Source organism: Chiloscyllium plagiosum, unplaced genomic scaffold (genome assembly GCF_037043375.1).
Source record: "Chiloscyllium plagiosum isolate Xiang-an unplaced genomic scaffold, Cpla_swu_hap1 HiC_scaffold_35, whole genome shotgun sequence".
Taxonomy (NCBI): Eukaryota; Metazoa; Chordata; class Chondrichthyes; order Orectolobiformes; family Hemiscylliidae; genus Chiloscyllium; species Chiloscyllium plagiosum.
Window position 1 is genome coordinate 8,164,287 of NW_028270173.1, and position 18,407 is coordinate 8,182,693.

The window sequence follows — 18,407 nt, forward strand, 5'->3', positions numbered from 1 at the left end:
GACCAGGGATGAGGCCCTTCAGTTCTGTGCAGTGACTCCCAAAGTGAGGATTGAGAGAATCCTGGTGGATTGTAAGGGAGAGGTGAGGAGGCGCTGGACAATATGTTTCAGCTTGTGTTTCCCACAAAGACCAACACAACTTGGCCATCCGTGCCTGGGGCTGCTTTGGGACTGAAGGATATGAAGGAGAGCAGCAGGCTTCCAGTCACTCCCAGGACAACATCCCCACCCCCTCCCATCCTCTCTCCACCCACCCACACCACTCCCATCCGACCTTCCCTCTCACCTCTCAGCTTCAGGGATTCCCATGGTTTTGCCACGACCAAGCACTTGATGGGAGGGCCAGGAGCTGAATAATACACAATTTATATTTAAAGGCTGAGAAACCACCACCAAAAATACATCATAATTTTCTTTCAGTGAGTTATGTACCAACAGAGATCAGTGGGAGAGAATGTAGGGAGAATATTTTCCGCTCAGTGTTGGGGGGTTGGGGTCTGTTACTCATTTCCTGAAAACGGAATGCTCCGGTGACATCCAGCCGACGGCGAATTAGTCCGAGACTCTGCGATGGACGGTGCCGGTGGATACAGAAAGGAAGCCCTGTATGAACTATCACCATCTCGGTGCTGCCTGAGCTGAATGTGTTCAGCAGCGCAGGGACACGAAACTGAAAGGGGTTTGCATCAGGAAGTGCTGAGGGTGAACATGGCTTTCAGACAGCAGGTCCTGAGTTTGACTGAGGAGGTAATCTGTCCCATTTGTCTGGATTTCTTCACCGATCCGGTTTCACTGGAGTGTGGACACAACTTCTGCCGCTCCTGTATCACCCAGAGCTGGGAAAAGCAGGAGAGAAACTCCTGCCCGGAATGTAGACAGGAGTTTCCGGACAGATCCCTCAGAGGAAACCGGGCCTTAGCGAATCTGGCCGAGAAAGCTCGAACATTAAATGTGAATCCACAAGAGAAGGAAAGTAAACATCACTGTGAGGAACATCAGGAAGAACTGAAGCTGTTTTGTGAAACTGACAAGAAATTGGTCTGTGTGATTTGTAGAGATTCCCGGGAACACAAATCTCACAACTTCATCCCAGTTAAAGAAGCTGTTGGAATCTACAAGGTAAAAGGAAACAGATTCCATCCCCTGATTATTTCATCACATTTTCATGGTCTAACACTTTTATTTTCTGATTTTCTCTCCCAATCCCAGGAGCGGGTGAAATCTTCCTTGGATTCTCTCACAGAGAAAAAATCAGCAGCTCTAGAAATGGAACGGGAGCAGAAACAGAAGATTTCCCAAATTCAGGTAAAATCTCCCCGGGTTCGGCTTCAACATTTGATTTGTTCATTTTTTTTTTTGCAGAAACATATTGTTTTTATATTTCCCCTGACAGGAGGAATCCAGCAGCCTGCAGACTCACATCAAATCCGAGTTCACTAAAATGCACCAGATGCTGACTGAGAAAGAGCAGAGTTTACTCCGAGATCTCAGGGAACAAGAGGAAAACATTCTCAAAGCAATGGAGCAAAATCTTTGTGAAATTCAAAAGAATTTAAATTCTCTTCAGCAGAAACGCTCAAACTTGGAAAAACAATTGGAACAAACAGACGGAGTGATATTTCTGAAGGTGAGGGATTATGTTTCAGTTTAGTTCAGTGAAAGAGACACCCATCCTCCGTCACTATCTCCCTCTGCTGCTTTCTCCAACATTAGGTTCTCCACTTTCCTAGTCAATATATTTGTCTCAATCACACTGTGTGACTGTGGGTTCCACATTCTCATCACTTTCTTGATCAAGACATTTCTCCTGAATTCCCCATGGAATTGAATTGAAATGAATTTATTGTCACGTGCACCAGGGCACAGTGAAAAGCTTTGTGTTGCGAGCAATACAGGCAGATCACAGAGTTAAGTCACAAAGACAGTAAATAATAGGCAAACAGCAACAAAAACAAAAATACAGGTACAGGCGAATGTTAAGTGTTTGTGAGCCCATTCAGTATTCTAACAACAGAAAGGTAGAAAGTGTTGCAAAACCGGCTGTGCGTGTGTTCAGGATTCTGTACCTTCTCCCCAATGGTAGAGGTTGTAGGAAAACATTGTCAGGGTGGGTTGGATCTTTGAGAATGCTGGCGGCCTTTCCTTGACAGCGGGCCTGGTAGATGGATTCCATAGATGGGAGGTTGGCCTTTGTGATTGTCAGGGCCAAGTTCACCACTCTCTGTAACTGTCTCCAATCTTGAATGGTACAGTTGCCATACCAGGTAGTGATACATCCAGACAGAATGCTCTCCATGGCACACCTACAAAAATTGGCAAGGGTATTCGTCTTCATGACAAATTTCCTCAGCTGCCTGAGGAAGAAGAGATGTTGTTGGGCCTTTGTAACCAGTGCGTCCACTTGAAGAGTCCAAGAAAGTTTGTTGTGGATGATCACCCCCAGGAGCTTGACACTCTCCACTCGTTCCACCTCTGTGCTGTTAATGTGCAGGGGAGGCATGAATAACATCCCACCGAAAGTCAATAATAAGTTCCTTGGTTTTCCGGCATTGAGAGCTAGGTTGTTCTCAGTGCATCATTTTTCTAGGTCTTCCACCTCCCATCTGTAGTCTGTTTCGTCACAATCTGAGAGTCAACTGACTGTAATGGTGTCATCATCGAACTTGTAAATGGCATTAGTCTGGTATTTGGTGACACAGTCATGGATATACAGTGAGTACAGTAGGGGGCTGAGTACCCACCACTGGGGGGACTCCAGTGTTGAGTGTTAGTGAGGATGAAATATTGTTCCCAATCTTCACTGATTATGACCTGTGGGTCAGGAAACTGAGGATATACTTGCAGACAGTGGGGCTTAGGCCGAGATCACTAAGTTTAGTAATCGGTCTCGAGGGGATAATAGTGTTGAAGGCTGAACTGTAGTCAATGAGTAGGATTCTTATGTAGCTTTTCTTGGTGTCAAGATGTTCGAGGGAGGAGTGAAAGGCACTGATATGGCATCTGACGTGGATCTATTGGTCCAATAGGCAAATTGGAGTGGGTCAAGAGTAGTGGGGAGGGTGGAGTTGATTAATGACATGACCAACAAAGTTAGGGCCACGGGGTGGTAGTCATTGAGATTTGCTGCATGAGCCTTCTTAGATACAGGGATGATGTTGGCCCTCTTGAAACAGGCAGGGACAGTGGCCTGCGACAGGGAGAGGTTGAAGATGTCCGAGAAGACCTCTGCCAGTTGATCTGTGCATGCTTTGAGTGCAGGGCCTGGCACTCCGTCTGGTCCTATTGCTTTCAGTGGATTCACAGGAAGGAAAGCTTACCTGACCTCTGATGCAGTGGCTGTTTGGATAGGCTCATCTGGACTTCTCTCCACCGAAATTTTGCTCAGAGCGAGCGTATAAGGTGTTGAGATGATCTGGGAGGGATATGTCATCATCTGCTATCTTGCACGGACTCTTTTTAGAACCTGTGATGTCAATCAGTCCTTGCCATAGTCACCGGGTGTCTGTCTGGGTCTCTGGTTTAGATCGGTGTTGGTCCTTGGCTGGCTTAATGGCTCTGCGAAGGTCATGCTTGGATTCCTTATATTTGAGTGGGTCTCCTGAATCTGAAGGCCTCACGTCTGGTTTTTGACAGGTTTTAGATTAGATAAGATTAGATTACTTTCGTATTTATTTATTGGATTTATTGGAATTATTTATAACAGGATGATGTTCACAGACTCACATGTTTAGATTCCTTAGAAGTGAAAATATCTTTACTGAATCTATGGAATCAATCCCTTTCTTTATTGTAATTTTAAATATCAAAGTCAGATTTTTATCCATTAAAATATATTAATGTTTCTTTCAATCCTTTGTAATTGTTCAAATTTTGTATTTATTCTTCTGGTCTTCAATATCCTTGGTGTCACATCCTCTTTCTATTCGATGCCTGCAACAATCAGAATTGGCAGTTCTCAGCAGCTTGTAACAATGTGAGTGTAATTGCTGCTTTCTGGATGTAGACAGTCAGTCTCTGTCAACTCAGATTGTGTTTTGTTTATTTCAGGAGGAAGTATCACGGAAGAGAAGGTAGGACATACACTTTACTGAAACTCAGTGCAAGTTGGTGAAATTACTCAGGAAAGTGTTTATGCTAAATTTCTAATCAATGAATGTTTAACATTTACAGGATCAGTGATGACAATTATGTGCTCTCACTAACAGATGGTACCATCTCCACTGAAACAGTCTGCAGCCTCTTCCTTTTTCTTGTATGGAAAGAAATGCAGGAAGCCACTCACCCTGGTAAAGGTCAGATAAGTTCCTCTTTTGGCCTGATTTATATTGTATAACTTGTATTTTTGTTCATGCAAATATCAAAGTGTGTATTGAGCAAAACTGTAGTTAATAGGAATTAGTGGAAATCTCTCTACTTTTTTGAGTCATACTGAACACAAGGGAAGATGGTTGTGATTGTTCAAGATCAACCATCTCAGCTCCCGGACATTTCTGTAGGAGGTTGTCAGAGTAATGGCTCGGCCTAAGCATCTTCAGCTGCTTCATGAATGGACTTCCCTCCGTCATAAGGTCACGGTGGAGGTGATGAGATATTCACTAATGATTGCACAATAACAGCACTGTTTCCAACCACTCAGATCCTGAAACAATCCATGTTCAAATACAATGAGGCCATGACTCTGTCCAGCTGTTCAGCTTTGAGCTGACAAGTGACAAGTAACATTCGTGCCACACGAGTGCCAGGCAATGACCGTTTCCAACAAGAGAGAATGTAACCATCAACACTTGATGTTCAATAACAATTCCATTCATCACTGCATCCTCCACTTGCAACATCCTGGAGGTTACCATTGACCGGAAACTGAACTCACCTGCCAAACACACACTATAGCTACAAGAGCAGGTCAGAGAGTGAAAAGTCTGCAGCCAGCAACTCACCTACTGACTCCTCAGTTACTAGTCCTCCATCTATAAGGCAGAGATTTGGCATATAATAGAGGTCTCTCCACTTGCCTGGATGACTGCAGCCCCAATTGTACTGAAGAAGCTCAACACAATCCAGGACAAAACATGCTGCTTGAATGGACTCTGTCTAATACCTCTAACATTCACTCCCTGCACCACTGACACACAGTTGCAGAAATGTGTACAATTAAAAAAAAGTGTGAGAAAACTCACCAAGCCTCCTCAGAGAGCAACTTCCAATTATGCAACCTGAACTGACTGGAAGGGTAAGGATAGCAGACAGACAGGAACACCATCACTTGCAAATTGTCCTGTATGCCATACACCATGCTGAATTGGGCCAAAATGCTGGAAATCCTCTCCTAACTGCCCAGTGGGTGACCCTCCCCTACATGGATGACAATGGGTTAATGAGCAGCTTCCAGGATAATTAGGGTTGTACAATAAATGCTTGCCAAGACAGTGATGCAGAAGTCTCCCAAATGTGAAATATCATGTTCAGCTGGTCAGCTGTGACGGTTCAATCCCAAACCTTCACCAAGACAGGAACTCTCAGACACTGCTCTGTACGAGTTTTGAGAAGATTTGTAGCTCAGGTTGAGCTTCTGGATGTAGGTTTGCATGCTGAGCTGGGAGGTTCATTTCCAGACGTTTCATCAACCTACCAGGTAACATGTAGATTGTGGGCCTCAGGCAATTCCTGCTTTCTATTTATATGTTTGGGTTTGTTTGGGTTGGTGATGTCATTTCCTGTGGTGATGTCATTTCCTGTTCTTTTTCTCAGGGAGTAGTAGATGGGGTCTAACTTGATGTGTTGTTCCAGTCAAAGTGATGTCCTACCTTATCTGCATCAGAATGTCACTTCAATGAGCCAACCCACACTGCAGCACAGAGGAACTACGGCAGAGCAGAGGAAAATCACCGATATCGTGTATTCAAAAAGAATGGATACCCAATGAACACAGTCCGCCAATTTCTCAGCAACAAACCCAAGCAGACAAAACACATCCAGAAACCCTAGCCACTTACCCCTACATCGAAGACATCTCGGAATCGACTGCCAGACTACTCAGACCCCTCGACAACATGGTAGCCCACAAACCCACCAACACACTAAAACAGCAGCTAATGAACTTGAAAATCCTTATATAGACAACAAGCAAAACTAAAACTAAGCAAAAATACCATGCAAGGATTGTAACAAACACTACATTGGACAAACAGGCAGAAAACTAGCTCCCAGGATACATGAACATCAACTAGCCACAAAACGACATGACCCTCTCTCACTAGTATCCGTACATACAGATAAGGAAGGACACCACTTCGAATGGGACATTAAATCCATCTTAGGACAAGCCAAGCAGAGAAATGCAGGAGAATTCCTGGAAGCATGGCATTCCAACTGGAACTCCATCAACAAAGACATCGAGTTAGACCCCATCTCCCACCCCTGAGAAAAAGAACAGGAAATTACATCAGCACAAGAAATGACATCACCAACCCAAACTAACCCAAACGTGGGCGGCATGGTGGCACGCACTGCTGCCTCATAGTGCCAGAGACCCAGGTTCAATTCCCGCCTCAGGCGACTGACTGTGTGGAGTTTGCACGTTCTCCCCGTATCTGCGTGGGTTTCCTCCGGGTGCTCCGGTTTCCTCCCACAGTCCAAAGATGTGCAGGTCAGGTGAATTGGCCATGCTAAATTGCCCGTAGTGTTAGGTTAGGGGTATGGGTGGGTTGCGCTTCGGCGGGGCGGTGTGGACTTGTTGGGCCGAAGGGCCTGTTTCCACACTGTAAATAATCTAATCATAAATAGAAAGCAGGAATCATGTACACTGCTTTACATGAGGCCCACTGAAGATGTTACCTAGTAGGGTGACGAAACGTCTGGAAATGAAGCTCCCAGCTCAGTCTCTCTGTCTCCAGTGGCTGAAGAAGGCGGAGGTTGATCAGAGTTTGATCACTCTTTGATTTTCTCACAGACCACTTGAGGCTCCGTTCTTAGTTTCAATGGTTCTATTTAAGCAAATACAGGGGACAGGTCCATTGGTCAGGCTGATGCACAAACTCTGATTTAATTACAAACAAAGAGTTGATACTTTATTCATTTCATAATCGATAACATTGATTACATTAGCTTTGGGAAGTTGTCCGACCAAGATACTGCACACACTTTTGATGTGGTAATCACATGATCACAGGCCAATCCCCTCAATGTTCATGGTGATGACATCACAATGACCAGTTGTAGCAGTGCCCTGTACACCTCAGGGATTTACTGACATCATCAGGTTGAACAGTCTTGTGATGTAACATCTCCTACGGGTCAGCTGACACTGCCCCATTATCATAGATAAACCTGGCTCCCTGTCAAACCCATCCATACTTTACAAACTTCATCAAGTGGAAATCTTATTCTTCCCAGTTGAATTGCTCTGAGGAAGGGTCACTCGACCCAAAATGTTCACTCAGATTTCTCTCCACAGATGCTGCCAGGACAGCTGAGCATTTCCAGCAACTTCTGTTTTCATTTATAATTTCCAGTATCGTCCCACTCTCCTCAACCACTCCTCGTGATATAGTCTGTCAATCCCTGGAATAACCCTAGTGAACCTTCTTTGGACTGCCTCCAACACCAGCGTATATTTCTCCTGATAAAACAGAACTATTCACAGTATACCCAGAGCAGAGCCCACATTGCTGAACACCTACTCTCTGACCATAAAGATGACCTTGAACTTCCAGGTGCCTGCCAATTCAACACAGCCCCCCCCCCCCCCCATGTTTCCATGCTGAAATTTCCATCTCAGGCCTGCTGCAGTGCTCCAATGAAACTCATCACAAGCTCATCTTCTGCCTTGGTACCTTGCAGTTCCACTGAGTTGAACAATTTCGCATGGTACATTACCCACCCCCACAACCCCAAGTCCTGTTCTGTGTTGGTTGTTCCCAGCAAAACCAACCCTTTTGTGAAGGCGAAATCATGTCTGACAACTTCACTCAAAATCTTTGAGAAGGTATTAAGCAGGATAGATGGGAGAAAATATAGTGATGTAATATATTTGGATTTTCAGGAGACATTTGATAAGACACATTCAACTGGAGAGATGATTGTCTAACTAATAAAAGACTGAGAATTGGGATAGCTCATAGCTAGTGGTGAGCCACACGGTTCAGTGCTGGGTCCACAATTATTTATGAAATACATAAATGGCCTGGTTGTGGAAGGTGAATGCCAAGTTTATAGGTGAAACAAAAAAAGTTGGGAAAGCAAGTGGTGAGGATGACATAAGGAGTCTGCAGAGGATTATGGTTAGGTTGAGTTAGTGGACAATACTTTTGGCAGATGACATATAATGCAAAGGAACTTGAGATTAAGGACATTGGCAGGAAGAATAGAGGAGCTGGCTACTATTTAAATGTAGAAAGGCTACAGGGAGCTATGGAACTGAGGGATCTGGGAATCCTTATCCATGAATCACAAAGAACCAGCATCTGAGTTCAGTGGGTATGTTGGCCTTTACTTCAAAGGGAATGCAATGTAGAAGTAGGAAGCTTTTGCTAAAACTTTACAAGGGACTGGTCAGAACACAATTACAATGAAACGAGGGTAGAGTTATCTGAAGTGAACTGGGTAAATAGATGAGGAGGAATGACAGTAAACAAGCAGGGGTAGACATTTAAGGAGGTTCACCTCAGCTCTCAGCAAAAATATATCTGAGTAAGAGGAAAGGATCTAAGAGCGTGATAAAGTAAGGAAGTTGGGCAGAGTATAATGTTGAAATAGTGTGAGACAAACTAATGGGGCTAAAGACAGAGAGGTTGCTTGGCCCTGATGGCCTACATCTGAGGATTCTAAAACAGGTCACAACAGAGATAGTGAAAGCATTTGTTGTAATTCTCCTTAAATTGTTTAATTCTGGAAAAGTACCAGAGGATTGGAAAACTGCTAATATGACACGTCTATTTAATAAGGGAAGGAGGTAAAAAGCAGGTAACTATAGGCAGATTATCCCATGATCTATTATTGGAAAAATATTGCAGTCAGTTATTGTGGAGGTAATAGTAGAATATTCAGAAAAACATAATCTCATCAAGCACAGTCAGCGTGGTTTTATGAAAGGAAATTAATATCTGTCTCAGTTATGAAAGCTTTTGAGGAGATCTCAACTAGAGGGAATGGAATGGAATGGAAGGGAGGCAGTAGAGTTTTATTTGGACTTCTAGAAGCATTCAACAAGATACTTCAAGAAAGATTAAAAGGCCATGCTATTGTAGGCAGGATTATTTGATGGAGAAAGAATTGGCTTATGGGCAGGAAACAGCAGGTGGGGATAAGGAGTGCTTTTTCAGCTTGGTGGTCTGTGGCCAGTGGGGTTCCACAGGGATCAGTGCTGTGACTACAACTGTTTACAATAAATATTAATGATTTGGAGGAAAGAAGTTAATGCACTGTCACCAAATTTGCAGACAATTGTAAAACACGTGGATACAAACAATTCACAGAGACATTGATGGTTCAAGTAACTGGCATAAAGTTGGCAAATGGAGGATTAATTTGGGAAAGTTATTTATTTTGAAGAGAAAACAAAAGAACAAAGAATTATTTAAATGGAGAAAAACTGCAGAAAGGTGCACCACAATGGCACTTGAGAGTATTTGCACATGAAATGCAGAAAACTAGCACTCAGGGGCAGCATGTAATCAGGAAGGGCTATTGGAAAGGTGGCCCTTTCAATGTGGTTGGAGTGTAAGAGCAGGGAATTACAAGGCCCACATGGAGTACTGAAAGAGCAGCTGGGAATTTCAGAAAGTAATTGAGAGAGCAAAGTAGGTGCATGAGAAAACACTAGTGGCTAAAATGAGGGAGAATTCCAAGATATTTCATCAGTATATTAAGGGGAAGAGAATAACCAGGAAAATGTAGGGATCAAGGAGCAATCCAGGTATGGAGCTGGAGGACAGAGACAGGGTGTTAATTTACTATCTTGCTTCTGTCTTCACTTGGGAGAAGGACGATGTAAGTTAGAATTTAGAGTCATAGTGTGATAGAGATGTACAGCATGGAAACAGACCCTTCGGTCCAACTCGTCCATGCCGACCAGATATTCCAACCCAATCTAATCCCACCTGCCAGCATCCCACCCGTATCCCTCCTATTCATATACCCATCCAAATGCCTTTTAAATGTTGTAATTGTACCAGCCTCCACCACTTCCTCTGGCAGCTCATTCCATACACATACCACCTTCTGCGTGAAAAAATTGCCCCTTAGGTTTCTTTCATATCTTTCCCCTCTCATCCTAAACCTATGTCCTCTAGTTCTGGACACCCCCACCTCAGGGAAATTACTTTGTCCATTTACCCTTAGCTGTCCACTACACCTCCAAATTTGGTGTCAGCTGCCAACTTAGTAACTATACCTCTTATGCTTGCATCCAAATCATTTACATAAATAACAAAAAGTAGAGGACCCAGCACCAATCCTTGTGACATTCCACTGGTCACAGGCCTCCAGTCTGGAAAACATCCCTCCACCACCACCCTCTGTCTTCTACCTTTGAGCCAGTTCTGTATCCAAATGGCTAGTTCTCCCTGTATTCCATGAGATCTAACCTTGCTAACCAGTCTCCCATGAAGAACACCTTACTGAAGCCCATATAGATCACATCTACTGCTCTGCCCTCATTAATCCTCTTTGCTACTTCTTAAAAAAACTCAATCAAGTTTGTGAGACATGATTTCCCACATTTGGGGAGTTGGGACTGTGAGGTTCTTGAGCAGATTGACACAGGGATAAAAGAAATATTGGAGGTTTTCGCAGTGAACAAATTCCCCAAGTTCCAGATGAGACGGAACCCAGGTGGCTTTGGGAGATAGGCTCTGACCCAAACTTTTAAATCCTCTGTGATCACAGGGAGATGCAGAGGCCTGGATGACACTAACATGGTTCCACTTTTCAAGAAGGTGGTGGGGATAAACCAGGGAATGACAGAGCAGTGAGCCTCCCATCAGTGGGAGGGAAACTACTGGAGAAAATGTGGAAGGAGAGAATTAATCTCCACCTGGAGAGGCCAGGATTGTTTTGGGATTAGTCAGCATGGGTTTGTCAGAGGGAGTTTATGCCGAACAAAGTTAACTGAGATATTTGAGATGGTGATAAGGCGCATCAATGACGGCAGTGCAGTTGAGGTAGTTTATACAGCTTTCAGCAAAGACCAGATCCCACATTTTGACTAATAATGAGGGCAAACAAGAGACAGTGAGATGGATGGCCAGTAGATTTAGAGAAGTGATGATACAGCAGGATCAGTCAGATAGATGGGTGACTGTCAGGAAAGGTATGAAAGTAGTTCCGACATTTCCTGAGGATGTTCCCCTCTCAACCAGATATTCAGTTTTGTATACTGTTGAAAATGATAGTCTCTCACAGAAACGTAGGAAAGGCACTCACATCTTGGACACGAAGATCAAATCTTATTTGGAGTTTGACAACATTTTTAAAAATAATTGTTGTCAGGGACTGTGCTGTCAAGGGCCCAGAAGGACACTCTGTGGCAGTGAGCGTTTATCCAGGATTGTGTGTTGCTTTTTGGTGCCAGGATTAAGGACGTCTCAAAATGTTTTAAAGCGTGTTGTTAAAGCGGAGAGTCAGAAATGGAAATTATTGTACACCTTGGTGGGAATGACACAGTTATAAAAAGCTTGAGGATTTACAGAGTGAACATAAACAATCAGGTAGAAGATTAATAAATTAAACCTCAAAAGTAGCAGTCTCTGGTTTACTCCCAGTGCCAAGCTTGAATGAGGGAGAGAGTGAAAGGATAAAGGAGATAAATGAATTGCGGAAGAGGTGATGTAATGTTCCTGGATTCAGTTTCTTGATTCATTTGAATCTTTCTGGGACAGAGAAGGCCTATTCAAAAAGGATGGATTTCACCTAAACTGGAAAGGAACCAATATCCTGGTGGGAAGATTTGCTAATTAGAGTCAGAATCATAGAGATGTACAGAATGGAAACAGACCCTTCGGTCCAACCCATCCACGCCGACCAGATATCCCAATCCAATTTAGTCCCACCTGCCAGCACCCAGCCCATATCCCTCCAAACCCTTCCTATTCATAAACCCATCAAAATGCCTCTTAAATGTTGCAATTGTACCAGCCTCCGCCACATCCTCTGGCAGCTCATTCCATACATGTACCACCCTCTGCGTGAAAAAGTTGCCCGTTTGGTCTCTTTTATATCTTTCCCCTCTCACCCTAAACCTATGCCCTCTAGTTCTGGACTCCCTGGCCCCCAGGGAAAAGACTTTGTCTATTTACCCTATCCACGCCCGTCATAATTTTGTAACCTCTATAAAGTCACCCCTCAGCCTCCGACGCTCCAGGGAAAACAGCCCCAGTCTGTTCAGCCTCTCCCTATAGCTCAAATCCTCCAACCCTGGCAACATCCTTGTAAATCTTTTCTGAACTCTTTCAAGTTTCACAACATCTTTCCGATAGGAAGGAGACCAGAATTGCCTTCTTCACTATCCTATCTACCTGCAACTCCACTTTCAAGGAGCTATGAACCTGCACTCCAAGGTCTCTTTGTTCAGCAACACACCCTAGGACCTTACCATTAAGTGTATAAGTCCTGCTCAGATTTGCTTTCGCAAAATGCAGCGCCTCACATTTATCTGAATTAAACTCCATCTGCCACTTCTCAGCCCATTGGCCCATCTGGTCCAGATCTTCTTGTAATCTGAGGTAACCCTGTCCACTACACCTCCAATTTTGGTGTCATCTGCAAACTGTACCTCTTATGCTCGCATCCAAAACATTTATGTAAATGACAAAAAGTAGAGGGTCCAGCACTGATCCTTGTGGCACTCCAGTGGTCACAGGCCTCCAGTCTGAAAAACAAATGGCTAGTTCTCCCTGTATTCCATGAGGTCTAACCTTGCTAATCAGTCTCTCATGGGGAACCTTGTTGAATGCCTTACTGAAGTCCACATAGCTCACATCTACCGCTCTGTCCTCATCAATCTTCTTTGTTACTTCTTCAAAGAACTCAATCAAGTTTGAGAGACATGATTTCCCACACACAAAGCCATGTTGACTATCCCCAATCAGTCCTTGCCGTTCCAAATACATGTACAACCTGCCCCTCAGGATTCCCTCCTACAACTTGCCCACCACCGAGGTCAGGCTCACCAGTCTATAGTTCCCTGGCTTGTCTTTACCGCCCTTCTTAAACAGTGGCACCACGTTTGCCAACCTCCAGTCTTCCGGCACCTCACCTGTGACTATCGATGATACAAATATCTCAGCAAGAGGCCCAGCAATCACTTCTCTAGTTTCCCACAGAGTTCTCATGTACACCTGATCAGGTCCTAGGGATATCTCCACCTTCAACAGTTTCAAGACATCCAGCACTTCCTCCTCTGTAATCTGGACATTTTGCAAGATATCACCATCTATTTCCCTACATTCATTATCATCCATATCCTTTTCGACAGAAAATACTGATACAAAATATTCATTTAGTATCTCCTCCATTTTCTGTGGCTCCACACAAAAGCCGCCTTGTTGATCTTTGAGAGGCCCTATTCTCTCCCTAGTTACCCTTTTTCCTTAATATATTTGTAAAAACCCTTTGGATTCTCCTTAATTCTATTTGCCGAAGCTATCTCATGTCCCTGTTTTGCCCTCCTGATTTCCCTCTTAAGTATACTCCGACTGCCTTTACACTCTTCTAAGGATTCTATCGATCTATCCTGTCTATCCCTGACACATGCTTCCATCTTTTTCTTAACCAAACCCACAATTTCTTTAGTCTCCTTCCCCCCACTTCCCGCCCCGTCTCCCCTCCCCCCCTCCCCTTCACCTGCCCAAACCCCCTCACTTCTCCCCCCTTCACCTCCCTCTTCCCCCACCCCCCTCTTTCCATCTCCCCTCTTGCCCCCCCTTCCTCGCCCCTCTTTACCCCCTTCCTCCCTCCCCCCTTTTTGCCCCTCACCCCTTCCTCCCCCTTCCCCCTCCCCTATTCCTCCCTTCCCCCCTTCTTCCTCCCCCTCCCCCCTTCTTCCTCCCCCTTCCCCCCTTCTTCCTCCCCCCGTTCCCCCCTTCTTCCTCCCCCTTCCCCCCTTCTTCCTCCCCCCTTCCCCCTTCTTCCTCCCTTCTTTCCCCTCTTCTTCCTCCCCCCATTCTTCCCCCCTCCCCCCTCTTCCTCCCCCTTTCCCCCTTCTTCTGCCCCCCTTCCCCCCTTCTTCTCCCTCTTCCTCCCTGCTTTCCACCCTCCCTCCTCCCCCTTCTTCCTCCCCCTTTCCCACTTCCTCCTCCCCCCCTTCTCCCCCTTCCCCCCCTTCTTCCTCCCTTCTTCCCCCCACCTTCTCCCTTCTACCTCCCCCCTTTCCCACCTTCTTCTTCCCCCCTTTCCCCCCTTCTTCCTCCCCACTTTCGCCCCTTCTTCCTCCCCCCTACTTCTCCCTCTTCCTACCCCTTCCTCCTTCCCTCCTCCCCCCACTCCCCTCCCCCTTCCTCCCCCTCTTCCTCCCTCCCCCTTCCTCCCCCCTTTCCCCCTTCTTCCTCCCCCCTTCCCCCCTTCTTCCTCCCACCTTTCCCCCCTTCTTCCCCCTCTTCCTCCCCCCTCCCTCCCCCTCTTCCTCCCCCCTCCCTCCCCCCTCCCTCCCCCTCTTCCTCCCCCTTCCCCCTCCCTCCTCCCCCACCCTCCTTCCTCCCCGTTCCCCCCTGCTTCCTCCCCTTCTTCCTCCCCCTTTCCCCTCTTCTTCCTCCCCCCTTTCCCCCTTCTTCCTCCCCCCTTCTCCCCCTCCTCCCCTCCTCCCCCTTCCCCCGTCCCCTCCTCCCCCCTTCCTCCCCGTCCTCCCCCTCTTCCTCACCCCTTTCCCCGTCCACTCTTTTCCCCCCTTCCCCCTTCCCCCCCTCTTTCCCCCTTCCCCCCCTCTTTCCCCCTTCCCCCTCTTCCCCCACTCTGCCCTCCCTTCCTCTCCCCCTCTTTATCCCCTTCTTCCCCTTCTTTACCCCTTTCCTCCCCTTCCCCCTCCCTCTTCCCCCCTTTCGTCCCCCCTCCTTTCTTCCCCCCTCCTTTCCCCCTCTTCCTTTCCCCTTCCCGTCCCCCCTTCCCCACCTTCCTTTCCCCCTTCCCCCATTTCCCCCCTCCATCCCCTTCCTTTCCCCCCTCCATCCCTTTCCCCCCTCTTTCCCCCTTCCTTTCACCTGTCCACCAGCTTTCCCCCTCCGTCCCCTTCCTTTTCCCCCTCTTTCCCCCCTCCCTTTCACCCCTCCACCCCCTTCCCCCTTCCTCCCCTTCCCCCAATTACCCCCCTTTTCCCCCTCTTTCCTCCACCCCCTTTCCCCCTCTTTCCCCATCCCCTTCCCCCCTCTTTCCCCACCCCCTTCCCCCCTCTTCCCACTTCTCCCCCCTCCCCCCGCTTCTCCCCCTCCTCTCCGCTCCCCCCGCTTCTCCCCCTCCACTCCGCTCCCCCCTCCCACGTTCCCCCCTCCTCTTCCCCTCCCCCTCCCACGCTCCCCCCTCCTCCCCCTCCCACGTTCTCCCCTCCCCCTCCCCTCCCCCTCCCACGTTCTCCCCTCCCCCTCCCCTCCCCCTCCCACGTTCCCCCCTCCTCCCCCCTCCCACGTTCCCCCATCCGCCCTCCTCCCATGTTCCCTACTCCTCCCCCTCCCCCTCCCACGTTCTCCCCTCCTCCCCCTGCCACGTTCCCCCCTCCTCCCCCTCCCACGTTCCCCCCACCTCCCCCTCCCACATTCCCCCCTCCCACGTTCCCCCCTCCTCTCCCCCTCCCCTCCCACGCTCCCCCCTCCTCCTCCCTCCCACGTTCCCCCCTCCTCCCCCCATCCTCCCCCCAGCCCCCTCCCACGTTCCCACCTCCTCCCCCATCCTCCTCCCACGTTCCCCCCTCCTCCCCCTCCCCCATTCCCCCTCCTCCCTCCCCCTCCCACATTCCCCCTTCCTCCCTCCCCCTCCCACATTCCCCCTTCCTCCCTCCCCCTCCCACATTCCCCCATCCTCCCTCCCCCTCCCACATTCCCCCTTCCTCCCTCCCCCTCCCACATTCTCCCTTCCCCCCTCCCCCCCCAACGTTCCCCCCTCCCCTCCCCCCCACGTTCCCCCCTCCCCTCCCCCCCACATTCCCCCCTCCCCTCCCCCCCACGTTCCCCCCTCCTCCCCACGTTCCCCCCTCCCCCCCACGTTCCCCCCTCCCCCCACATTCCCCCCTCCCCTCCAATGTTCCCCCCTCCCACATCCCCTCCCTCCCACGTTTCCCCCTCCCCTCCCACGTTCCCTCCTCCTCCCCCTTCCCCCTCCCATGTTCCCCCCTCCTCTCCCCCTCCCACGTATCCCCTTCTCCCCCTCCCACGTTCCCTCCTCCTCCCCCTCCCCCCTCCTCCCCTCTCCCCCTTCCCCTCCCACGTTCCCCCCTCTCCCCCTCCCCCTCCCACGTTCCTCCCTCTCCCCCCCCCCCTCCCACGTTCCCCCCTCTCCCCCTCCCCCTCCCACGTTCCCCCCTCTCCCCCTCCCCCTCCCACGTTCCCCCCTCTTCCCCTCCCCCTCCCACATTCCCCCCTCTCCCCATCCCCCTCCCACATTCCCCCCCACCCACATTCCCCCCTCTCCCCATCCCCCTCCCACATTCCCCCCCTCCCACGTTCCCCCCGCCCCCACGTTTCCCCCTTCTCCCTCCTCTCCCCCTCCTGCGTTCTCCCCTCCTCCCCCATCTCCCCCTCTTCCTTTCCCCTCCCCCCTCCCTTTCCCCATTCCCCCCCTTTTACGCCCTTCCTTCCCCCCTTTCCCCGTTCCTTTCCCCTCCTCCCCCTCTTCCTTTCCCCCTCCCCCCTGCCTTTCCCCCCCTTTTACCCCCTTCCATTCTCCCTTTCTTTTCCCCTTTCCCCTCTTCCTTTCCCTCCTTTTCCCCCTCTTCCTTTCCCCTCCCTTTCCCCCTCTTCCTTTCCCCTCCCTTTCCCCCCTTTCCCCTCTCTTTCCCCCTCTTCCTTTCCCCATTCCCCCTCCCTTTCCCCCTTCCCCCCCTTTTACGCCTTCCCCACTTTTACTCCATTCCTTTCACCCCTCTACCCTCTTTCCCCCGTCCTCCCCTTCCCACAATTATCCCTCTTTCCCCCCTCTTTCCCCCACTTCTTTACCCCTCTTCCCCCTTCTCCCGCCTCCCCCCGCTTCTCCCCCTCCTCCCCACTCACCCCCTACCATGTTCCCCCCTCCTCTCCACCCCCACGTTCTCCCCTCCTCTGCCCCTCCCCCTCCCATGTTCCCCCCTCCCCCTCCCACGTTCCCCCCTCCTCCCCCCTCCCCCTCCCATGTTCGCCCTCTCCACCCCCTCCCCCTCCCCATCCCACGTTCCCCCCTCCTTCCCCCATGTCCCCATCCCACGTTCCCCCCTCCTCCCCCTCCCACATTCCCCCCTCCCACGTTCCCCCCTCCCCCCTCCCCCCCCACATTACCCCCTCCCCCCCTCTCCCCCCCCACGTTCAACCCTCCACCCCATGTTCCCTCCTCCTCCCCCCTCCCCTCCCACATTCCCCCCTCCTCCCCCTCCCACGTTCCCCCCTCCTCCCCCTCCCCATCCCAAGTTCCCCCCTCCTCCCTCCCCCTCCCACGTTCCCCCCTCCTCCCCCCTCACACACACACACACACCCTCCCTCCCACACACATACACACACTCCCCCCCCACACACACACACCCTCCCCCTCTCAACACACACCCTCCCCCTCTCAACACACACCCTCCTCCTCCCAACACACACCCTCCCCCTCCCAACACACACCCTCCCCCTCCCAACACACACCCTCCCCCTCCCACACACACACACACCCTCCCCCTCCCACACACCCTCCCCCTCCCACACACACACACACCCTCCCCCTCCCCCACACACACACCCTCCCCCTCCCCCACACACACACACCCTCCCCATCCCCCACACACACACCCTCCCCCTCCCCCACACACACACACCATCCCCCTCCCCCACACACACCCTCCACCTCCCACACACACACCCTCCCCCCCCACACACACACCCCCCTCCCCCCCCACACACACACCCTCCCCGCCACACACACACCCTCCCCCGCCACACACACACCCTCCCCCTCCCACACACACACACACCCTCCCCCTCCCACACACACACACCCTCCCCCTCCCACACACCCTCCCCCTCCCACACACACACACCCTCCCCCTCCCACACACACACACCCTCCCACCCCACACACACACACACACCCTCCCCCCCCCACACACACACACCCTCCCCCCCACACACACACACACCCTCCCCCCCACACACACACCCTCCCCCCCCCACACACACACACCCTCCCCACCACACACACACCCTCCTCCCCACACACACACACACCCTCCTCCCCACACACACACACACACACACCCTCCT

The 18,407-nt window shown here is 49.9% G+C and overlaps 1 protein-coding gene across 1 annotated transcript in view; it reads left to right on the top strand.

The window, feature by feature from the left end:
* Window positions 1-652: 652 nt before the first annotated feature.
* The window catches only part of LOC148140017 (nuclear factor 7, brain-like), a 39,605-nt gene continuing 21,850 nt past the window's right edge, over window positions 653-18,407 (top strand). The window contains exons 1-5 of the mRNA XM_087979194.1: window positions 653-1,119; window positions 1,210-1,305; window positions 1,394-1,627; window positions 4,048-4,070; window positions 4,171-4,292. Of these exons, the coding sequence (XP_087835320.1) occupies window positions 709-1,119; window positions 1,210-1,305; window positions 1,394-1,627; window positions 4,048-4,070; window positions 4,171-4,292 (886 nt within the window). The 5' untranslated portion in view covers window positions 653-708. The remainder of the gene's footprint in view (window positions 1,120-1,209; window positions 1,306-1,393; window positions 1,628-4,047; window positions 4,071-4,170; window positions 4,293-18,407) is intronic.